Below are 25899 nucleotides of genomic sequence, written 5' to 3' on the forward strand. Positions count from 1 at the left end.
ATGCAGCATCTCCAGCGCCCATCAATGCAGCCTCACCAGCACCCCATCAAATGCAGTCCTCCACCAGCGCCCCATCAAATGCAGCCTCACCAGGCCACCCATCAATGCAGCCTCACCAGCGCCCATCAAATGCAGTCTCACCAGCGCCCATCAAATGCAGCCTCACCAGCACCCATCAAATGCAGCCTCACCAGCACCCATCAAATGCAGCTTTACCAGTGTCCATCAAATGCAGTCTCACCAGCACCCATCAAATGCAGCCTCACCAGCGCCCATCAAATGCAGCCTCACCAGCACCCATCAATGCAGCCTCACCAGTGTCCATCAAATGCAGTCTCACCACCACCAATAAAATGCGGCCTACCAGCACCCATCAATGCAGCCTCACCAGCACCCATCAAATTCAACCTCACCAGTGCCCATCAAATGCAGCCTCACCAGCCTCACCAGCACCCATCAAATGCAGCCTCACCAGTGCCCAGCAAATGCAGCCTACCAGCACCCATCAATGAATGTTTGCTTGCTTTCATTCATTCAGGAGTCAGAACACAGACACAATCCTCCGCCGCCGCCGCGCCTCTGACACTATGAGCCAACGGTGCGGCGGCTGCCTGCTGATTCTGAAACGTAGTTGCTTCAGAGAAGAAAGTAGAAACACCACTGACCAGGCGCTCTAGGCAGCAGTGCGCCCTAGGCGGCTGCCTAGTTTGCCTAGTGGTAGCACCGGCCCTGCCTGTACCTGGATAAGGACAGTGATGTCACTGTGCTGTCCACCATCCACAGTACATTGCGGGAGGGCAGTCCAGATCTTTTTTTGCCCATAATTTTTCTAACCACTTTCCGACCACCCACTGCGGTTTTAACGGTGGCAAGGTGGCTCGGCTGCACAAATCGCTGAACTGGTACGGCGATTCGTTTGCTAGCTATCATGGGAGCGCACATGTGGGACGATTGCCCAGCGGGGCAGCCAATCAACACTATGTCCGCCGGCCCGCCCGCGTTCATTCCCTGCAGAGACAGAAGGGGGATCTGCCCGTGTAAACAAGGCAGATCTCCGTTCTGACAGGGGATGGCACATAGATCCTAAAGACGGATCTGTGTGTTGTCCCAGTAAGTCCTTCCTCCCCATAGAGTTAGTAATCACAAACAGGGAACACAGTTAACTCCTTCCCCTGCCAGTGTCATTAGTACAGTGACAGTGCTTCTTTTTTTTTAGCACTGACCACTGTAATAATGTTACTGGTACCCCAAAAAAAGTTAGGTGTCTGATTTGTCCGCCCCAATGTCGCAGTCCTGCTAAAAATCACTGATCACCGCCATTACTAGTAAAAAAAAAAAAAAAAAATAATAAACATGCCACAAAAAAAAATATCCCCTATTTTGTAGATGCGATAATTTTTGTGCAAACCAATCAATATACGCTTATTGGGGTTATCGGCCTAAATTGATGAAGAAATTCGATTTTTAATTTTTTTTATTGGATATGTTTTCTAACAAAAAATATTGTTTTCTTTTTTTTTTCAAAATTGACGGTCTTATTTTGTTTATAGCGCAAAAAGTAAAAGAACGCAAAAGCGATCAACTACCACCAAAAGAAATCTCTATTTGTGGGGGAAAAAAAGGACATCAATTTTATTTGGGTGCAGCGTCGCGCGACCGCGCAATTGTTATCAAAAGTAAAGCAGTGTCGCAAAAAATGGCCTGGTCATTAACTGATTGCCGCTCAGCCACTGTCAAATAACGGTGGGGCGGTGCGGCTATTGTTCGGAGGGGGGTGCGCGGCGCAGCGATCGTGGCTGCACTGTGTTGCTAGGACATGATGCGACTTCCCGATTTGTGGAAAGAGCCTTGTCCGCGGCTCTTTAAACATGTGACTGGCTGTGTCCAATCACAGCCGGTCACATGTAAACAAGGAAGTGCCGGTAAATCGGCACTCATCGCCTCACACTGACAGAGTGTGTGGTGAGGAGAGCCGATCAGCGGCATCTCCATGCAAGGGGACATCTACAGTGCCCTGATTACAATAGTGAAAAATAGTGTCACCATACAGTGCCCACCAATACCCACCAATGCCAGCGATCAGTGCACACCAGTGGCAGCAATCAGTGCCCACCACTGCCCACAAGTGCCACCAACTAAGTGCCCATTAGCGATGCCAGTCAGTGCTGGCATTCAGTGCCGCCTATCAGTGCTGCCCATCACTGCTGTCAATCAATGCCCATCAGTGTCACCCATCAGTGCCACAAATCAATGCCGATCAGTACCGCCTATCTGTGCCGCCTATCAGTGCCCACTAGTCCCGCCTATTAGTGCCCACCAGTGCCGCCTATCAGTGCCCACCAATGCCGCCTATTAGTGCCCACCAGTGCCGCCTATCAGTGCCACCTATCAGTGCCCACTAGTCCCGCCTATTAGTGCCCACCAGTGCCGCCTATCAGTGCCACCTATCAGTGCCCACTAGTCCCGCCTATTAGTGCCCACCAGTGCCGCCTATCAGTACCCATAAGTGCAGCATATTTGTGCCTCCTCATCAGTGCCACCTCATCAGTGCTCATAAGTGCCACCTCATCAATGCCCACCAGTTCAGCCTATCAGTACCCATCAGTGCCGCCTCATCACCGCACATCTGTGAAGGTGAAGAATGACTTATTTACTAAATTTACAGACAGAAAAAAAGTGAAAAAAAAAATCTTTTAAAAAAATGGTCTTTTTTTTTTTGTAAAAATATAAAAAAAAACAAGCAGTGATTAAATACCACCAAAATAAAGCTCTATTTGTGTGAAGAAAATGATGAAAAATGAGTCTGGGTACAGTGTAGCATGACAGCGCAATTGTCATTCAAAGTGTGACAGCGCTGAAAGCTGAAAAATGGCCTGGGCAGGAAGGGGGTGTAAGTGCCCGGTAGGCAAGTGGTTAAAGGGGGTAAAACCTTCCAGGGCTGAAAAGGTTAAAAAAAGAAGGAAAAAAGGAAAAAAAAAAAAAAGAAATGAAGCGCCTTCTAGCTCACCTGGCCTTCCCATTGGTTCCGCTCATCTCTGTCACGGTTTTCACAGACTGGCCTGACTTATCAGGATTTCCGGATACCCCAGCAGGACGCGGAATTCTAGGTAAACAGAGAAGACTCAATCGATGACTCGTCCGATATACTTTATCATATCCCCAACTCACTAGAACTCTGAGCTTTACAATGAATCCCTTCCTGCCCATCCCGGAGTCCCTTTACAAATTTCTGACCGCCGGGAGGATCATCAATCGTGTGAGCAAAGTTATTGGCTGTCAGTGGTCACATGATCGGGAACCAGTCCTGTCGGGATAGCGATCGTTAGTGGGGGCTGAGAGCTGCCGACAGCTCAGTCTCTGCGTCGGGAGCACGCAGTAAGGACGCTCCCAGCACAGGAATGTTAGCTGCCCAGTGACACATATGTGCGGGGTGTGGGCATTCAAGCCCGCCCTTTGGCTGCCACACGTGTTACACGGGCAGCAAAAGGTTAATGCGTATCCCGGCTGGCCTTCAGCCCTCATCACTTCACACTCAGACTTCTACTTGATCCTGAGCAGGGTGGGTTCCCTTTCATTACCCCCTTCCTTTTGTCCTTTTGAGACCCACAGATAAATTTATCACTATCGATTAATATCTGCACCTGACGAAACGCGTCAAAAAATTTGACGCTACCTATGTGTTTACATCTTAAGAACAATTTTCTAATTTTATACTGTGCTATGCTGTAATCATTGTGTATGTTTTAGATTCATGTTATTAATATGGATCAAAAGAGTCATCAGGGCTGGACTGGGACGGAAATTTGGCCCTGGACTTCATCCAGACCGGCCCACTTACATTTTGAGTGTCCCATCAGCACCCCCTTACATCAGAGTGTCCCATGAGCAGCCCCCTTACATCAGAGTGTCCCATCAGCACCTCCCTTACATCAGAGTGTCCCATCACCAGCCCCCTTACATCAGAATGTCCCATCAGCACCCCCTTACATCAGAGTGTCCCATCAGCACCCCCCTTACATCAGAGTGTCCCATCACCAGCTCCCTTACATCAGAGTGTCCCATCAGCAGCCCCCTTACATCAGAGTGTCCCATCAGCACCCCCTTACATCAGAGTGTCCCATCAGCACCCCCCTTACATCAGAATGTCCCATCACCAGCTCCCTTACATCAGAATGTCCCATCACCAGCCCCCTTACATCAGAGTGTCCCATCACCAGCCCCCTTACATCAGAATGTCCCATCAGCACCCCCTTACATCAGAGTGTCCCATCACCAGCCCCCTTACATCAGAATGTCCCATCAGCACCCCCTTACATCAGAGTGTCCCATCAGCACCCCCTTACATCAGAGTGTCCCATCAGCACCCCCTTACATCAGAGTGTCCCATCAGCACCCCCCTTACATCAGAGTGTCCCATCAGCACCCCCTTACATCAGAGTGTCCCATCAGCACCCCCCTTACATCAGAGTGTCCCATCACCAGCCCCCCTTACATCAAAGTGTCCCATCACCAGCCCCCCTTACATCAGAGTGTCCCATCACCAGCCCCCTTACATCAGAGTGTCCCATAACCAGCCCCCTTACATCAGAGTGTCCCATCACCAGCCCCCTTACATCAGAGTGTCCCCTCAGCACCCCCTTACATCAGAGTGGCCCACTGAGCCATCGGCCCACCGGGAAACTCCCGGTAATCCCGATGGCCAGTACATGCCTGAGAGTCATTATCATGTATTACTATGTTACTATGCTATGATGCTTCTATGTATTATTACATGTATGAAATAAACATTTTTTTTTTATATATAAAATAATTCCTTGTATATATTGTACTATGACATAGCAGTTTTTATACTACTATAAGTTACTTACCAGACATATACCGCATACTTCACACAAAGTCCCAATTTCTCCCCCCCCCCTCTAATTAGTCATATAAGAATTAAAGCGGAGGTCCACCACAATTTTACAAATATTGTAGCTGCTGACTTTTAAAATATGGACACTTACCTGTCCAGGGCACCCACGATGTCAGCACCCGCACTGTCGCTCGGCTCTCGGGTGCTTCCGCCGCCATCTTCGTTAAGGGAATCAGGAACTGAAGGCTTGCGGCTTCACTGCCCGGTTCCCTACTGTGCATGCGCGAGTTGCGCAGCGCAATCCGAATTCCCAGCAGACGGCAGGGGGGAGGGAAGAGGCATAGAGTGGGAGTCTATGCCCGGAAGAGGGTGCAAATACCTGTATTATATCCCCCCTGAAAGGTGCTAAATGTGACAGCGAGGGGGGGGGGAGGGGTTATGAAAAGTGGAGGTTCCATTTTCGTGTGAACCTCCGCTTTAACCACTTGAAGGCTGGGCATTTTCTGGCATTTTTTGTTTACATATCAAATGGTTCTTTGCTTTTTTTTGTGCCCCAGTGTATGGTTTTTTTAATGAAAAAATATGCCACTATATAACTTATTTCAGAGCGCTGCTCAGCGCTCACGTGACCGGCCGCCCCTCTCCTCTCCCAGCTACAGTGGGCTGGGCTGACAATCTCCTGCAGCCAGGAGGAGAGAGGCGGCCGGTCACGTGATTGGCGAGCAGCACTCTGAAATAAGGTATATAGCAGGGTATTTTTTTTCATAATAAACATACACTGGGGCATATCAGTTACTATAACAGAGGGGATTTTAGCATACACGCTCAGTTATTTTACCAGCGGGGGGGGGGGGCTGGGGAGAGATGGGAGCTGACAGGCAGGGAGGGGGGGAGAGGAGGACAGAGGGAGAGCTGCAGGTGACTGAGGCATGTAAACTGATCACAGTGTCAGGGCTCAGCAGCCATGATAAACCATGGTCAGTTTACAGGGAGGAGGGCAGAACCAGGCAGGATCAGCTAGGAATTTTAGGTGATAGAAGGGGTCAAATTACACAGCACAATGCTTTAAAGGAACAGGATCCATTTTTTTTACAAAGTGTTAATTAAATAGGTCAATATAATAAAATTATTTATAAAAATATACAGTGCCTTGCGAAAGTATTCGGCCCCCTTGAACTTTTCAACCTTTTGCCACATTTCAGGCTTCAAACATAAAGATATAAAAATTTTATTTTGTTGTGAAGAATCACCAACAAGTGGGACACAATTGTGAAGTGGAACGAAATCTATTGGATTTTTGAAACTTTTTTAACTAATAAAAAAATGAAAAGTGGGGCCTGCAAAATGATTGGGCCCCCTTGCATTAATACTTTGTAGAGCCACCTTTTGCTGCGATTACAGCTGCAAGTCGCTTGGGGTGTCTCTATCAGTTTTGCACATCAAGAGACTGAAATTCTTGCCCATTCTTCCTTGCAAAACAGCTGGAGCTCAGTGAGGTTGGATGGAGAGCGTTTGTGAACAGCAGTTTTCAGCTCTTTCCACAGATTCTCGATTGGATTCAGGTCTGGACTTTGACTTGGCCATTCTAACACCTGGATACGTTTATTTGTGAATCATTCCTTTGTAGATTTTGCTGTATGTTTGGGATCATTGTTTTGTTGGAAGATAAATCTCCGTCCCAGTTTCAGGTCTTTTGCAGACTCCAACAGGTTTTCATCCAGAATGGTCCTGTATTTGGCTGCATCCATCTTCCCCTCAATTTTAACCATCTTCCCTGTCCCTGCTGAAGAAAAGCAGGCCCAAACCATGATGCTGCCACCACCATGTGTGACAGTGGGGATGGTGTGTTGAGGGTGATGAGCTGTGTTGCTTTTACGCCAAACATATCGTTTTGCATTGTGGGCACAAAGTTGGATTTTGGTTTCATCTGAGCAGAGCACCTTCTTCCACATGTTTGGTGTGTCTCCCAGGTGGCTTGTGGCAAACTTCAGACGAGACTTTTTATGGATATCTTTGAGAAATGGCTTTCTTCTTGCCACTCTTCCATAAAGGGCAGATTTGTGCAGTGTACGACTGATTGTTGTCCTATGGACAGACTCTCCCACCTCAGCTGTAGTTCTCTGCAGTTCATCCAGAGTGATCATGGGCCTCTTGGCTGCATCTCTGATCAGTCTTCTCCTTGTCTGAGCTGAAAGTTTAGAGGGACGGCCAGGTCTTGGTAGATTTGCAGTGGTCTGATACTCCTTCCATTTCAAAATGATGGCTTGCACAGTGCTCCTTGGGATGTTTAAAGCTTGGGAAATCTTTTTGTATCCAAATCCGGCTTTAAACTTCTCCACAACAGTATTACGGACCTGCCTGGTGTGTTCCTTGGTCTTCATGATGCTCTCTGCGCTTTCAACAGAACCCTGAGACTATCACAGAGCAGGTGCATTTATACAGAGACTTGATTACACACAGGTGGATTCTATTTATCACCATCAGTCATTTAGGACAACATTGGATCATTCAGAGATCCTCGCTGAACTTCTGGAGTGAGTTTGCTGCACTGAAAGTAAAGGGGCCGAATCATTTTGCACGCACCACTTTTCAGTTTTTTATTTGCTAAAAAAGTTTAAATTATCCAATAGATTTCGTTCCACTTCACAATTGTGTCCCACTTGTTGGTGATTCTTCACAAAAAATTAAAATTTTATATCTTTATGTTTGAAGCCTGAAATGTGGCAAAAGGTTGAAAAGTTCAAGGGGGCCGAATACTTTCGCAAGGCACTGTATATTCATCAATTTCGGTTTTCGGCCAACGGCATCCTGAATTTTCATTTTGGTGCACCACTAAAAAAATGTCCCATGATGTACATCCACCATTAATCACATCCTTCAGCGAGGTAGATCCACCTCAATCACAATGCCTACTGACCCGCCGAAAGATAAAAAGCACCGTTTCAGGGGCTAGGCTAGCTCTGAGGAAGGGGGGGTGCACCCCGAAACGCATTAGCTGTACCCTGTGTTCTGTGCATGTCCCTCCATTGTTTTTATGGCCTTTTATCAGTTGCATTTTGTGAGTACCCACTTTTATATAAAACATTTTTATTATTAAATTATCTTTGGCAATGCACTAGGTGTGCGCACCTTCTATTTCTGTTTTTCTTGTAGATTTAAAAAGATGGAAAGTTACTTTTGAAATGTATGGATTGGGTTTAGATCTGTTAAGGATATATAGGTGGACAAAAAAGGAAAAATTATTTTTATGCCTGGAGCTCCACCTAAACAAAGTGAGATGAAGCTGCTTATATCTGACCTGGACTTCCCATTGGTTATGTTCATGTCTGTCGAGATCTTTAGCGTCTTGGTTGACTTATCAGAAGATCTGGATCCAGGAGCCGGGCCCGCGATTCTAGAAAAAAAAAAAGAAAAATACATGAATTATCCTCCTGAGATAGCCTTTCTTAGAAGAAACCTGTCATGGTGGTAGCTACCCGCCTGGGGATTTAGCGTCAGCCTTTGTCACTGCATGAGGACCGTGACGGATGTCACCACGGGTCAATTTGGGGTCAACTTGCCAGCATACAAAGAACTGAACATCTCTATGTGAATGCCTACTCAGCCTTGGAAATGGTCTCTGGAATTTTCTAACCTCATCCATTATTGCCTAGAAAGTGCCCATCTTCTCTATCTTTAAAACCTTTTACACTTAAAATATCCCATTACAACTTTGTAAATTTAGAATTTAGAAAAAATTAATAAAATTGACCCCAACCATTTTCATTACAAAACAGTTTACCTGCTTGAGCCTTTGTAGTCCACTTCTGAGTTATTAAGGCTGGAGTCGGTTTTATCCGTAACGTTAAATCTGAAGGATTCCTGGTTTTTGCTGTTAAAGAGAAAGACATCATATAAAGAATTAAAAGGCAACTTCCTCTAACATTGCTAACTTTTATTTTAAGGTGGAGGGGACATGTTTTATTGCTGAACCTTCTATAGCTATAGTGAATTGAACCTTAAAGTGGCTGTAGACCCTTCTATATACCCAGTGAAGTGACTGGACCCAGGCGATACACAGAGATGAAACACACCCTCTGTATACAATCTGTGTACAGAGCGCCTCCAGGTGGCCACATTGCATTTTACTGAAAATTCCGGCAGCTGCAGATTGAAAAAGAAAGTCCATTTTTATGAACAATCAAATACTAATACATATTTATTTATCTATCTATCTACTGTATCTATCTATCTACGGTATCTATCTACGGTATCTATCTACGGTATCTATCTATCTACGGTATCTATCTACAGTATCTATCTACAGTATCTATCTATCTATCTACGGTATCTATCTATCTATCTATGGTATCTATCTATCTATCTATCTATCTATCTACCTATCTATCTATCTACAGTATCTATCTATCTACGGTATCTATCTACGGTATCTATCTATCATCTATCTATCTATCTATCTACAGTATCTATCTATCTATCTATCATCTATCTATCTACGGTATCTATCTACAGTATCTATCTATCTACGGTATCTATCTATCTATCTACGGTATCTATCTACGGTATCTATCTATCTACAGTATCTATCTATCTACGGTATCTATCTACGGTATCTATCTATCTACGGTATCTATCTATCTACGGTATCTATCTACGGTATCTATCTGTCTATCTATCTACGGTATCTATCTATCTATCTATCTATCTATCTATCTATCTACGGTATCTATCTATCTACGGTATCTATCTATCTATCTATCTATCTATCTATCTATCTATCTATCTACGGTATCTATCTATCTACAGTATCTACGGTATCTACGGTATCTATCTATGGCATCTATCTATCTATAGTATCTATCTATCTACAGTATCTACGGTATCTATCCATCTATCTATCTACGGTATCTATATCTATTTACGGTATCTACAGTATCTATCTATCTATTTACCGTATCTACGGTATCTATCTATCTATCTATCTATCTATCTATCTATCTATCTATCTACGGTATCTATCTATCTATCTATCTACGGTATCTATCTATCTATCTATCTATCTATCTATCTATCTATCTATCTACGGTATCTATCTACAGTATCTATCTACGGTATCTATCTATCTACGGTATCTATCTACAGTATCTATCTACTGTATCTATCTATCTATGGTATCTATCTATCTATCTACGGTATCTATCTACGGTATCTATCTATCTACGGTATCTATCTATCTACGGTATCTATCTACGGTATCTATCTATCTACGGTATCTATCTACGGTATCTATCTATCTACGGTATCTATCTACGGTATCTATCTATCTACGGTATCTATCTATCTATCTATCTATGGCATCTATCTATCTATAGTATCTATCTATCTACAGTATCTACGGTATCTATCCATCTATCTATCTATCTACGGTATCTATATCTATTTACGGTATCTACAGTATCTATCTATCTATTTACCGTATCTACGGTATCTATCTATCTATCTATCTATCTATCTATCTATCTACGGTATCTATCTATCTATCTACGGTATCTATCTACAGTATCTATCTACGGTATCTATCTATCTACGGTATCTATCTACAGTATCTATCTACGGTATCTATCTATCTATCTACGGTATCTATCTACAGTATCTATCTACTGTATCTATCTATCTACGGTATCTATCTATCTATCTACGGTATCTATCTACGGTATCTATCTATCTATCTATCTACGGTATCTATCTATCTACGGTATCTATCTATCTACGGTATCTATCTACGGTATCTATCTACGGTATCTATCTACGGTATCTATCTGTCTATCTATCTACGGTATCTATCTGTCTATCTATCTAAGGTATCTATCTATCTATCTATCTAAGGTATCTATCTATCTATCTATCTAAGGTATCTATCTATCTATCTATCTATCTATCTATCTATCTACAGTATCTATCTATCTATCTATCTATCTATCTATCTATCTATCTACGGTATCTATCTATCTATCTATCTATCTATCTATCTATCTATCTATCTATCTACGGTATCTACGGTATCTATCTATCTATCAACGGTATCTATCTATCTATCTATCTATCTATCTATCTATGGCATCTATCTATCTATAGTATCTATCTATCTACGGTATCTACGGTATCTATCTATCTACAGTATCTACGGTATCTATCTATCTATCTATCTATGGTATCTATCTATCTATGGCATCTATCTATCTATAGTATCTATCTATCTACAGTATCTATGGTATCTATCTATCTATCTATCTATCTATCTATCTATCTACGGTATCTATATCTATTTACGGTATCTACTGTATCTATCTATCTATTTACCGTATCTACGGTATCTATCTATCTATCTATCTATCTATCTATCTATCTATCTATCTATCTATCTCATATCTATCTATCTATCTACGGTATCTATCTATCTATCTATCTACGGTATCTATCTGTCTATCTATCTATCTATCTATCTATCTATCTATCTATCTATCTATCTATCTATCTACGGTATCTATCCATCTACGGTATATATCTATATATATATATATCTATATATATATACATATATAGATAAAGATATATAGGTATAGATATATAGTAATTGATTGTTCATAAAAATGCCCTTTCTTTTTCAAGTAATTTGCAGTAATTTTCAGTAAACTATATCCATATATATATATTTATTTGCTAATGTCTTCTCCCACCACAAGTGGAGTTACCCTTTAACCCCTTGTCCACGATGGCAATTAAGATTTTTTTTTCTCACGCATGTTAAATTATAAATTTTTGCCATAAAATTACTTTACCCCCCCATCCCCCCCCCCCACCATCATAATTATGTATTTTCTAAAAGCAGAGACCCTCTGGAATAAAATGGTCAAAATTGCAATTTTTTCATGTCGCACAATATTTGTGCAACTGTCTAATAACCATTTCATGATGGACCTAAAACAAATCTTAATACTTGAACACAATTTTGCAGTATCACTACTGTGTTAGTAGAACTGTACAAATCACCCCAACTACGTAGTGTATCCAGGAGGAGCGTGTTGTTTTTTTTTTTTTGTTTGTTTTTTTTTCAGGACAATTTGGCCTTTCATTTGGGTGGTAAATGGTAATGGATCTCTCCTGATTTGCTTTAATCAAAGAAAAACTGTCACAATATAGTAAATAAAAAAAAAATATATTTTTTAATAGTAGTTGTAAATTTCTTGCCATTACCATAACCCACCACCAGAGTACGCGGAGTACAGCCCAGAAACAACAGTGCGCGTCTAGCTTTTCTTTTTTTTTTCCTATTTAATCAGCGAATCAATGGGGTTTACTAAAACTGGAGTGTGCAAAATCTGGAGCAGCTGTGCGTGGCAGCCAATCAGCTTCTAACTTCAGCTTCTTCAACTAAGTTTTTACAATAAATAAATAAACTGGAAGCCGATTGGTTTCTATATAGAGCTGCACCAGATTTTTGGACGCTTGCACTCTCCAGTGTTTTCAAAAATTCAACCCCCTCCCAAAATATATATTGAGTACTAATCTGCATGCTTACTCCCTAATCATAAATTCCCTCTCCTCCCACTACAAATCCACCCCCTGCTGAAATCCCCCCTCCAACCCCCTTATGGCCCCAGCACAAATCCACCCTCCCTGAAAAAAAATCCCCCCCCCACTATAAATCCTCTACCCTTCAAATTTCCCCTCTAAGCATAAATCCTCTCCTCCACTCCAAATTCCTCCCTACCAGCAAATATTCTCCCTAATCCCCCCCCCCCCAAAAAAAAAGTCCCCTCCTAACACAAATCCCCCCAATCATCCCTGCTAGCACAAATTCCCCCTCACCAGCACAAATTCTCCCTAATCACCCCTTTTCACACAAATCCCCTCCCCCCCCAAATTTTCCCTCCTAGCACAAATCCCCCCAATCATCCCTGCTAACCCGACTCCCCCCCCCCCCCCCCCCCCAAAAAAAAATAGTTTTCCCTCTTAGAACAAATCCCCTGCCCCCTACCATATTACCTTTTCTTACCACACCCCCCTCCACCCATTCCTCCTCCTAGCACAAATCTTCTTCCTCCCATGCCCCCCTCGCAACATAAATCCCCTCAAAACACCTCTTCTAGCACACCTCATGAAATTTCCCCTCCTAGAACAATTCTTATCCCCTGCTGCCCCCCCCCCCCCCCAATTCTCCCACTCAACACAAATACTCTCCCCACAACCTCCTTGTGGTATCCCCCCCCCCCGCCTCACATGATACCACAGTGCCCAGAGGCAGCCGACCCTCCTGCCCACCCCTTGTCGCTGCCCTGCTACTGACACAAATGTATCCACTTGCCCTCCCTGAAGATTTACCCCTTCATGGCCAGGCCATCTTTTGCTTTTTGGCACTGCGTTATTTTAACTGACAATTGCGCGTTGATGCAACACTGTACCCAAAGGAAATTTATATCATTTTTTTGTTCCCCCCACAAATAGAGCTTTCTTTTTGTAGCGTTTGATCACCACTGGGATTTTTATTTTTTATTTTTACTAAATAAATGAAAGACCGAAAATTAAAAAACAAATAAAAACAATATTTTTTACATTCTGCTATAAAACATATCCAAACATTTTTTTTTTATTTATTGAATTTCTTCATAAATTTAGGCCAATACGTATTCAGCTACATGTTTTTGATTAAAAAAAAATCCTAATAAACGTAGATTGATTGGTTTGTGTAAAAGTTATAGCAAAAAAATCCAGTATATATACCATATTTGTAGATAGTTACTATGTAACTATCTACAAATATGGTTTATATACTGGAATTCGTTTTTTTTATACTATTTTTTTTCAAAATGTTCTTCAATGTTTTTTCAATGTTTTTCAAAATGTTTTTGCAAAAAAAAAAAAAAACACAGTGGTGATTAACCACTTGCAGACCGGACCAATTTGCTGGTCAAAGACCAGACCCCTTTTTGCAATTCGGCACTGCGTCGCTTTAACTGACAATTGCGCGGTCGTGCGACGTGGCTCCCAAACAAAATTGACGTCCTTTTTTTCCCACAAATAGAGCTTTCTTTTGGTGGTATTTTATCACCCCTGCGGTTTTTATTTTTTGCGCTATAACCAAAAATAAAGCGACAATTTTGAAAAAAACGCATTATTTTTTACTTTTTGTTATAATAAATACTCCCCAAAAATATATAAAAAAACATTTTTTTCCCTCAGTTTAGGCTGATACGTATTCTTCTACATATTTTTGGTAAAAAAAATCACAATAAGCGATTATTGATTGGTTTGCGCAAAAGTTATAGCGTTTACAAAATAGGGATAGTTTTATAGCATTTTTATTAATAATTTTTTATTATTTTTTTTTTTACTAGTAATGGCGGCGATCAGCGATTTTTATTGTGACTGCGACATTGTGGGGGACCCATCGGACATTTTTGACACATTTTTGGGACCATTGTCATTTATACAGTAATCACTGCTATATAAATGCAGTGATTCCTGTGTAAATGACACTGGCAGTGAAAGGGTTAACCAGTGGGTGGCAGTGTAGGGGTTAAGTGTTCCTAGGGGTGTGTTACTAACTGTGGGGGGGTTGGGCTTTCATTTAGTGAACACTGATCTCTGCTCCAATCACATGGAGCAGAGATCAGCGTCACTAGTTGCTAGGCAGAATGGAGAAATGTTGTTTACACGGCATTTCCTCCATTCGGCCGCTCCGTGAGACAATCGTGGGGATGCCCGCGGCGATCGAGTCCGCGGGTCCCGCGACCGGACTCACGGGGGTCCCAACCAGCGCGGGAGCGCGCCGCCGGCAGCGCGCTCCCGATGGCAGGGCGGCATTGAATATTGGACGTACCTGTACGCCAATATGCCTGCCCGTGCCATTCTGTCGACGTACATCGTCGTGTGCTGGTCGGGAAGTGGTTAAATATATCCATAATATCACCAAAAGAAAGTTCTATTTGTGGAAAAAAAAAAATTTACGTATGTGTACAGTGTTACATGACGTGCAATTGTCATTCAGGGTGAGAGCGCTGAAAGCTGAAAATTGGCCTGGGCAGGAAGAGGGTTTAAAGTGCCCGGTATTGAAGGGGTTAAAAATTTATCAAACTGCATTTTTTTGGTTTGTGGTGCTCAGATGCGGTGTAGTTCCGCCGTATATAGTGGGCGTGGCTATATGGATTCCGCACTTTCTGGGTGTGGAATTACTTGGTATTTTTGACCCGCCCGTTTTACCTGCCAGGATTCCCAGTGTGCCCAGTCTGGGGTCTGTTACTGGTTTCACTGTTGTCAGTCTTGGATGAAGAGCCGCTGGAATATCCATCGATGTCAGAGCTGCACAAGAGAGACAAAACAGGAAGTGAGAAGAAATTTCTTCAAAGGAAGGGAAATCCCCTCCAAGCACAGCTTTCCCCTACAGAATAAAATCACACCTGGACTGAATACGTTCTGCTGTTGGCACTCACCTTCTTACACCCCCCATTCCCTACTCTAGAGAAGAGCCCACCTTCTGATGCCACTCCTGGAGGAGCTGCCTACGTAGAATCATTCCAGCTTGCCGGTCCTGTCCCCTCCACAGCCCAGCACTCCAGTGAGCATGGGGGGTGGGGGACAAAGCAGAGAGCCGCTGACTGAAAGTCATCAGCTCTCTGCTCTGGAAGCTCTGAGAACAGAACGATCGGCGGTGTTTGATTTTGTGGGAATTTCGGAGACCTGGTTCAACAGCTCTCATGATTGGCTGAAAAACATTCAAGGAAATACCCTTTATTGCAAGGATAGAGAGGGTAAAAAAGGGGGAGGGGTATGCCTATATATCAAGAATAATGTACAAGTGAATGTGAGAGAAGACATCACTACGGGAGCTAGGGAGGAGGTGGAATCCTTATGGGTGGAGCTTCAAAGGGATGACGCTAAGGGGGAAATAATACTGGGAGTATGCTATAGGCCCCCTAACCTGAGGGAGGAGTGGAGACAGATCTACTATCACAATTTGGATTAGTAGCAAGGATGGGAAGTGTTATCATAATGGGGGATTTTAATTATCCAGACAGACTGGGCAGATGTTTTGCAGGACAATTTCATGGGTCAGATGGTAGACGCACCAACTAGAAATAAAGCCTTACTGGATCTACTGATTACCAACAATACAGACCTGATCACAGATGTGGAAATACGGGGCAATTTAGGGAACAGTGATCAAAGGCCAATTGGCTTCAGTATAAATCACATAAATAGGAAACATAAGGGGAATACAAAGACACTGAATTTCAAAAGAGCCAACTTCCCTAAACTACAAACCTTGCTAGAAGGCATAAATTGGGATAAAATCTTAGTAACAAAGAACACGGAGGAGATATGGGTTTGCTTTAAGAGCATATTAAATAAGGGCATTAGCCAATGCATCCCATTGGGTAATAAATTTAAAAGAGCGAACAAAAGTCCTGGATGGCTGAACTCCAATGTAAAAATGCATATAAAAGCAAAGAAGAAGACCTTCAAAAAAATAAAAGGTTGAGGGATCATCATCAGCATTCAGACTTTATAAAGAATGCAACAAGAAATGTAAAGGTGCAATAAGGACAGCTAAGATAGAACATGAAAGACACATAGCGGAGGAGAGCAAAAAAAAAATCCCAAGAAATTCTTTAAGTATGTAAACAGTAAAAAAGGAGGACAGACCATATTGGCCCCATAAAGAATGAGGAAGGACATCTTGTTACAAAGGATGGAGAGATGGGGAAGGTATTGAATTTATTCTTCTCCTCAGTCTTCACAAGGGAATCGGGGGGCTTCAGTAACCAAAACTACAGTGTTTATCCTCAGGACACATCACAGGAAGCACCTCCATGGTTAACAGAGGAGAGAATAAAAATTAGACTTGGGAAACTTAACATTAATAAATCACCGGGACCAGATGGTTTGCACCCGAGGGTACTTAGGGAACTCAGCCAAGTAATTGCCAGACCATTGTTCCTAATTTTTACTGACAGTCTACTGACTGCAATGGTAGCAGCTGATTGGAGAAAAGCCAATGTAGCACCAATATTTAAAAAGGGCCCAAAATACATCCCTGGGAATTACAGACCAGTTAGCCTAACATCAATAGTATGTAAACTCTTGGAAGGGATGATAAGGGACTATATACAATATTTTAGTAATGAGAATGATATCATTAGCAGTAATCAGCATGGATTCATGAAGAATCATTCTTGCCAAACCAATCTATTAACCTTCTATGAGGAGGTGAGTTGCCAGCTATATAAAGGAAGGCCCGTAGACGTGGTGTATTTGGATTTTGCAAAAGAATTTGGCACAGTTCCCCATAAATGTTTACTGTACAAAGTAAGGTTCATTGGCATGGATCATAGGGTGAGTACATGGATTGAAAACTGGCTACAAGGGCGAGTTCAGAGGGTGGTGATAAATGAGGAGTACTCGGAATGGTCAGGGGTGGCTAGTGGGGTCCCCCAGGGTTCTGTCCTGGGACCAATCCTATTTAATTTGTTCATAAACGACCTGGAGGATGAGGATGGGGGAAACAGTTCAATCTCTGTATTTGTGGGCGATACTAAGCTAAGCAGGTCAATGACTTCTCCGCAGGATGTGGAAACCTTGCAAAAAGATCTGAACAAATGAATGGGGTGGGCAACTACATGGCAAATGAGGTTCAATGTAGAAAAATTTAAAATAATGCATTTGGGTGGCAAAAATATGAATTTAATCTATACACTGGGTGGAGAACCTCGGGGGGAATCTAGGATGGAAAAGGACCTGGGGGTCCTAGTAGATGATAGGCTCAGCAATGACATGCAATGCCAAGCTGCTGCTAACAAAGCAAACATAATATTGGCATTAAAAAGGGGATAAACTCCAGAGATAAAATGATAATTCTCCCGCTCTACAAGACTCTGGTCCGGCCGCACCTGGAGTATGCTGTCCAGTTCTGGGCACCAGTTCTCAGGAAGGATGTGCAAGAAATGGAGCGAGTACAAAGAAGGGCAACAAAGCTAATAATGGGTCTGGGGGATATTAGTTATGAGGAAAGGTTGGGAGCACTGAACTTATTCTCTTTGGAGAAGAGACGCTTGAGAGGGGATATGATTTCAATATACAAATACCGTACTGGTGACCCCACAATAGGAAGAAAACCTTTTTGCAAAATGGAGTTTAACAAGACTCGTGGCCACTCATTAAAATTAGAAGAAAAGAGGTTTAACCTTAAACTACATAGAGGGTTCGTTCTTTACTGTAAGAGCGGCAAGGATGTGGAATTCCCTTCCACAGGCGGTGGTCTCAACGGGGAGAATCAAAAGTTTCAAGAAACTGTAAGATAAGCACCTGAACGACCACAACATACAGGGATATACAATGTAATACTGACATATCACACACATAAGATGGACTTGTGTCTTTTTTCAACCTCACCTACTATGTAACTATGATCACTCGGTTCTCAGAATTAGAGCCAGCAGGGAACAGATGGAGCATCACATTGATGCTGCATCCACCTAGGTAAGTATGATTTAAAAAAATAATATAAAAAATTCCTATTCCCTATTTAATTGGGCTCCTAACAAATTGTAAAAAAAAAAAAAAAAAAACAATAAAAGAAAAAATTTAATTGTCAAAAATAATAACAAAATAAAATATAAAAAAAAAAAACTATTGACACCATGCTCTGCCCTACTGACACCTTTTTACTGCTCTACTGACACCATCCTCTCCCTGCTCTACTGACACTCATATGTCTATTTCCCAAAGACAACCTATTTATATAATGCGAGCATGTGCATTCAATTTTGGTGGACCATGGTGAGGCCTGTTCTAAGGGGAAACTGTCCTGTTAAATCGCTGTATGGTCTTGCCCACTGTGCTGCAGCTCAGTGTCAGGGTCTTGGCAATCTTCTTATAGCCTGGGCCATCTTTAAGTAGACCAACAATTCTTTTTTTCAGATCCTCAGAGAGTTCTTTACCATGAGGTGCCATGTTGAACTTCCAGTGACCAGTATGAGAGAGTGAGAGCGATAACACCAAATTTAACACACCTGCTCCGCATTCACACCTGAGACCTTGTAACACTAATCAGTCACATGACACCGGGGAGGGAAAACTGCTAATTGGGCCCAATTTGGACAATTTTGTTGCCAGCGGTTTACACCTTAATGGCTGTGTGTTGAGTTATTTTGAGGGGACAGCAAATTTCCACTGTTATACAAGCTGTACACTCACTACTTTACATTGTAGCAAAGTGTCATTTCTTCCGTGTTGTCACATGAAAAGATAAAAGAAAATATTTACAAAAATGTGAGGGGTGTACTCACTTTTGTGAGATACTGTGTATACGTCATCCTGCACTTCAGCCTGCAGGGGGCATATATACGTGATCTTGAACTTCTGTCTGCAGAGGGCACATACTGTATATACGTGATCCTGCACTTTCTCCTGCAGGGGGCATATAAATATACATGATCCTGCACTTCCACCTGCAGGGGGCGTATATACATGATCCTGCACTTCTGCCTGCAGTGGTCACATATATATATGTGCACCCTGACCCATATATCCGCTCACTATGACTTACCTGATAGAAAAAGCCGAGTGTACCGATCCTGAGCGACCGCTACTGTCAGAGTCTCTTGTAGGACGCGGTCTAACGATTTTTGAGTCAGTGCTGTAAAACATTTATGTATAAGGAGATCAAATTAGATCAAGAGTTTTTAAGAGTATAATACAATTGTTTTTACACTATAAATATAATTTGATATATAATTATAATACCAAGACCTTTTCTAGGCAGTGAGAAAATACCGTATTTATTGGCGCACAGGCATATAACACGCACCTTTATTTTAAGAGGGATGTTTCAGGAAAAAAAAAAATATTTTAAATAAAGAGCTTTGAAGCAAAATTAGGGCTAGTGCCCATCTGCAGCCTTGCCATTGCCCATTAATGAAGCCTGATCAGTGCCCATCTGCAGCCTCGCCATTGCCTATCTGCAGCCTCGCCATTGCCTATCTGCAGCCTCGCCATTGCCTATCTGCAGCCTCGCCATTGCCCATCATTTCAGACTCACCAGTGCCCATTTTCAGCCTCACCACTGCCCATCATTGCAGCCTCACCAGTGCCCATCATTGCAGCCTCACCAGTGCCCATCATTGCAGCCTCACCAGTGCCCATCATTGCAGCCTCACCAATGCCCATCATTGCAGCCTTGCCATTGCCCATCAATACAGTCTTATTATGCCCATCTTCAGCTTCATGAGTGCCCATCTGCAGCCTCGTATTTCCCTTCATTGCAGATTTCTCACTGCCCATCTGCAGCCTCACCAGCGCCCATTAATGCAGCCTGCTCAGTGCTGGAGTAGACAGAGCTGGATCTCCTGTGTACTTGGCTCAGCTTGCAGTCACACCCAGTCCCACGTCTTGGCCCACCTCCTGTGATGGACATAACAGCAGTGCAACGCTGGGACATGTGACGTCAATGCTAGGAGCTGTCTGGGGTGGAGGAACTTCACTGCACAGAGTCCTGACCTTAACCCAATAGGACACCTTTGGGATAAATTCAGAGCAGAGACTGCGAGCCAGGCCTTCTCATCCAACATCAGTGCCTGACCTAATAAATGAGCTTCTGGAAGTTTGGTCAATATTCCCATAGACACACTCCTAAACCTTGTGGACGGCCTTCCCAGAGGAGTTGAAGCTGTTATAGCTGCAAAGGGTGGCCCAACTCAATATTGAACCCTACGAACTAATGCTTCGTACACACGATCGGACATTCCGACAACAAAATCCATGGGATTTCTTCCCTCAAACTTGTCTTGCATACACACCATCACACAATGTTGTCGGAAATTCCGAAACGTCAAGAACGTGTGGCGTACGATGAGCCCACAAAATTGAAGTTCAATAGCCAATAGATAGATTTGTGCATTGCATGAATCTATCTATGGCCTCCACTGCCACCCCCTATTCAGGCACCTGGCCCCTTTTTGGGTGCCTGAATTACAGCGGCGGGGGGTTTGCATCACCTGATTAGAGCTATAGGCATCAAAAAACATGACCTGCGAGTGCATGCTGGGCATCTATCTCTCTCTCTCTCTCTCTCTCTCTCTCTCTCTCTCTCTCTCTCTCTATATATATATATATATATATATATATATATATATATATATATATATATAGATATATATATATATATATATATATATATATATATATATAGATATATCCTACCCCCCCCCCCCCCCCTCCAAAAAAAAGAGAATCCCCTTTGGCAAACGTTTGCCGGTAATGCAACCAGTGAATTCTCTCATCTCTACTCACAAATCACCAGATATTAAGGAAGATAACTATAATAAAAAACATTAAAAATGACAAAAATAACAGATTACACACCCCGAGGATCCTCCATGGTGTCCTCTGATATCACCGTTATAGCTGTCATCATTCTGTACACTGATCTGGAGGACGTCCTGATTGGTGCTGGTATATGGAGATCAAACAGTAGACAAATGTGTGAATAAATGCTAGAATAATAGGTGAAATGACACATAAAAGCCTGACTCTTAGGGGTCGAGTTATAAAACATTCCAAGGACGAATGCTACAAGCATTTGTCCAGGCTGCACACATTTTTCCCTTTATTGTGACTTCCTAGGATCAGCAGCTCTATGTAGTGCCCAAAATGTGGTATAACTTGTGATTTGGGTATTCCAGAAAGAAACATACTGCAATTTGGCCAGTAGATGGCGGTGACAATCATAGGAGGCCGGAGGTCACATTTAAGTACAGTACTGACCCGAAGTTCTGGGGCTCCGGAGTCTGGGAGGGGCTGTCCGGGTCTTCATCAGTTCCATAACTGCACAAAGGAAAATAACAGAAATTGTACCTGTGACCGATATTCTCTCTCTTGTGTTCAGGACTAACACTAAAAATCATCCAAAAACTGAGTTTTTTGTTTTACATTTTAGTTACATTTGTTTACTATATTGAATATGTATTATTACCAGCCAGCAGATGTCACTACAGGCTACATTTTATATGTTAGGTTATCAGGTTAAGCCTAAAGAGGAACTGCAGTCTGCTCACATAATTTGTAATAAAAACATCTTTTGCCATTCTGAAGCTTCCCTCCAACCACTTTGCATATTATTTTATATATACTGTGATTCTGTACTTGCCAAATATGCTGCAGAAAATATCCCTCCACTGAGTCTGGCTGCATCCATTTTAACTGTGGGCAGCTGAAGCTGCTGCCTGTTCACTTCCTGGATTTACACAGAGGCACACCCCCAGCTCTGCAGCTCTTAATGACTCTCTTTCTGGCAAACTCTCAAGAGAGAGAGAGAGAGAGAGAGAGAGAGAGAGAGAGAGAGAGAGAGAGAGAGAGAGAGAGAGAGAGAGCGCTGTGCATGATGCCGTAAGCCTAGGCTAATGACCAGAGAAGACACCATTACTACACACCGTTACTACCTCATCACTACTACTACTGCACCATTACTACACCACTACTACACCACTACTACTGCACCACTACTATACACTTACTGCTCCACTATTACACACCACTACTGCACCACTACTACACCATTACTACGCCGCTACTGCACCACTACTACACCATAGCTCCCAACTGTCCCTGATTTCGAGGGACTGTCCCTGATTTGGATCAAAGTCCCTCTGTCCCTCTTTCCTCCTCATTTGTCCCTCATTTTGGTCTGATCTATATAGCTGTATATAAAATTAACTTTTTATCTATCAAAAAGTGTTTTCCAGCGCTAAACCTGTTTAACCAATCTTGTTTTTTTGTACAATTCTCCTATAAGGGGGCGTGGTAAGGGGTGTGTCCTATGCCTGCATACTTTTGCTGATAGGTGTCCCTCATTCCCATGTCAGAATGTTGGGAGGTATGCTACACCCATACTACACCACTACTACACTGCTACTCCACCACTACTACACCACTACTACACCATTACCACACTGCTTCTGCACCACTACTACACCCATACTACACAACTACTACACACTGCTACTGCACCACTGATACACCGCTACTGCACCACTACTACACTATTACTACACCACTACTACACCACTGCTACACCACTGCTACACCATTACCACTCTGCTTCTGCACCACTACTACACCCATACTACACAACTACTACACCACTACTGAACCACTGCTACACCACTACTACAACGGTACTACACCACTACTACACCATTACCACACTATTACTACACCACTACTACACTGCTGCTATTGAGATGTCTGGTAGCTTCTGGGTTCCAAGCCAAATGGCTGCCCTGATGCATTGTGAACACAGAGGTTGGCAACTGGCAACAGTCAGAGAATGCTTTGCATTTTCTCAAAGAATACAAAGCATTCCCTGATTGGACTAGATGGAGAAGAGAGGCAGTGACACTCTCCACCTGGTCCAGAGAAAATGCAAAGCATTCTCTGAATGGTGCCCGTTGTAGACCTCCTGTGTTCACAATGCAGCAGTATAACTGCTTGGCACAGGAATTAGAAGCTAGTGGGGAGAACTGTAGTAGCGGTGTAGTAGCGGTGTAGTAGCGGTGTAGTAGCGGTGTAGTAGTGGTGCTGTAGTGGTGCTTACTACAGTGATTTCCAGGGTCTATGGGGATCCCGAAGGTACAGTGTATATATAGTATAATATATGCTTCAACCAGGAACAATGTAACTGTGTAAAAGTATCTATAGCTGGAATTCTTCTTTAAATCTCCAATGTGGCCGGACTCCACACAGTCATATAATAACAGTGATATACTAGAATATAATAAGAGTAATACTAGAATATAATAAGAGTAATACTAGAATATAATAAGAGTCGTATACTAGACTATAATAAGATTCATATACTAGGATATAAGAAATGGTGATGGTAACTTGGGAGACCACTACTTGTTGTGGGGTGCGGAGCGGACGGTCTGGTGGCTTTTCTCTCCTCCTGGTCTCCCAAGTTACCATTACACTTGGTGGGCTTGATTGTCATACCCATCCATCCATCTTACCAGGGGTACTTTTACAGGACCTAGTGCCTTTCTCGCCTCAGTGTACCTCCCGGTTTCGCTCAGTGATACCCCCGTTTTATCAGGGTGGGGGAGGGGGGTTCCTTGGACCCCCATATTTCCCGGTAACAACAATTATCACTATATAACTTCATGTGATGATCGTACATGGGAGCCTTGGACACTGAAAAGCCATTCATCTTACCTGATCGGTGTAATTGTTTTTAATAAATAACATGCTGCATACATACAACCTGTCACTTTGATATAATTATGCTCTATGTTTCATGTCCCCCCCTGATGAAAGAGACCACAATAAATCCGAAACGCGTAGGGTGACAAGCTCTATAGCCAATTATATCCTGTATAGGTGACAAGCTTATCAGCTAAATTGTATCATGTACATTGTTATGTTGTTCCTAAACCGCTTCATGACATATTTTATGCTAATTTTTTTGAATAAATAAAATTGTTCTTATTCTATTCTATTGTTGTACGTGCCTCCAAAGTCCACCACTAGGGGTTTTTCTTGTCTTGTAGCTATACTAGAATATAACAGTCACATACTAGACTATAATAAGAGTCACATACTAGACTATAATAAGAGTCTTATACTAGAATATAATAAAAGTCTTATACTAGAATATATGATGAGTTTCTGCCAATGGCACTATGTGTCGCATGGAGCCCCACTGATGAAGTGTCTGAGCCCCCTGAAATGCTTTGGGCTTCTTTTTATTGGTCCTTTAATAAAACATCACTCTGAGATCTCTGAGCACTGATGTGGAGTTCCTTCTGCTTTCTGTATAGTTGGACTTTTTCTGAGGTTCCCCCACATTTTAGGGGCGTCTTTTCATATTTGCCAGCAGCCTAACAGGTACTAATTGGCCTGATTAATGCGGAGGCCTCTGACAACCCTGATATCAATCGTAGAAGATCGAGCGCCCCTGATATAGTCTCTAATAACATCATTGTTTTCTTGTAGCGCTTGTAGGGACACCTACAGCTTGAATTTCGACTGATCAATCAGAAATTGGCCAAAGATTGATCATTGTATGGGGGGGGGGGGTCAGAAGGCGGGAGCTGGGCACTCAGACCTCCCACTACCAACAGACCTGAAACTGGAGGCGACTTTAATCTCTTTCCACTCATGTGATACAGAGAGAGTTTTGGGGCGGAGTGCCCCTTCGTCATGGAGGAACTTACTTAGACGTCTGGCTGACAATGGCGGTTCTCGGGCTCCTCCTCGGATTCCCTCGCTCTTTCAGGGATCTGGGAGAAAAGACAGTTACATTGTGTTACAATGAGAAAGTAAATCTCCGGTCTTTGAAACATTACCAAATCATCTAAAACATGTGAGACGCCCATGTGCGCCCCCCAACCCCCCTGCCGGGCGCCTTAATTGCAGCTGCAGAGGGTGGTTTTGAAGCCCCTGATTGGAGCCATAGGCTCTAGGCATCAAAAAAGTGACCTGCGAGCGTCATGCTGGGCTTTAACAGGTCACTCAGGTGTGTTAGAAAAGCAAATCAATATTCACTTTCCTAACACTAAACCGCCTCTCCGCCAATCAGGTGCTCGGATCTGTTACCTGTCACCTGATTGGCTGAAATGACAGGCACCGTGTGTAATATGGAGGGAAGAGGCACTGTGTGTAATATAGAGGGATGAGGCACTGTGTGTAATATAGAGGGATGAGGCACTGTGTGTAATATAGAGGGATGGGGCACTGTGTGTAATATAGAGGGATGAGGCGCTGTGTATAATACGGAGGGATGAGGCACTGTGTGTAATATAGAGGGATGAGGCACTGTGTATAATATGGAGGAATGAGGCACTGTGTGTAATATAGAGGGATGAGGCACTGTGTATAATATGGAGGGATGGGGCACTGTGTGTAATATGGAGGGATGGGGCACTGTGTGTAATATAGAGGGATGAGGCACTGTGTATAATATGGAGGGATGGGGCACTGTGTGTAATATG

General features: G+C 42.9%; 1 protein-coding gene across 1 annotated transcript in view; it reads right to left on the reverse strand.

Annotated features, from left to right (window-relative positions):
- SYNE3 (spectrin repeat containing nuclear envelope family member 3) overlaps positions 1 to 25899 on the reverse strand; it is a gene marked incomplete in the record, with an annotated part of 142841 nt that overhangs the window by 17161 nt on the left and 99781 nt on the right. Inside the window, 8 exon segments of the mRNA XM_077466715.1 lie at positions 3008 to 3103; positions 8154 to 8249; positions 8637 to 8726; positions 15116 to 15214; positions 19461 to 19550; positions 21275 to 21361; positions 21677 to 21736; positions 25123 to 25188. Coding sequence (XP_077322841.1) covers positions 3008 to 3103; positions 8154 to 8249; positions 8637 to 8726; positions 15116 to 15214; positions 19461 to 19550; positions 21275 to 21361; positions 21677 to 21736; positions 25123 to 25188 — 684 coding nt within the window.

This window comes from Lithobates pipiens, unplaced genomic scaffold, assembly GCF_037356315.1.
Source record: "Lithobates pipiens isolate NorthernLeopardFrog02 unplaced genomic scaffold, aLitPip1_a1.2 Scaffold_37, whole genome shotgun sequence".
NCBI lineage: Eukaryota > Metazoa > Chordata > Amphibia > Anura > Ranidae > Lithobates > Lithobates pipiens.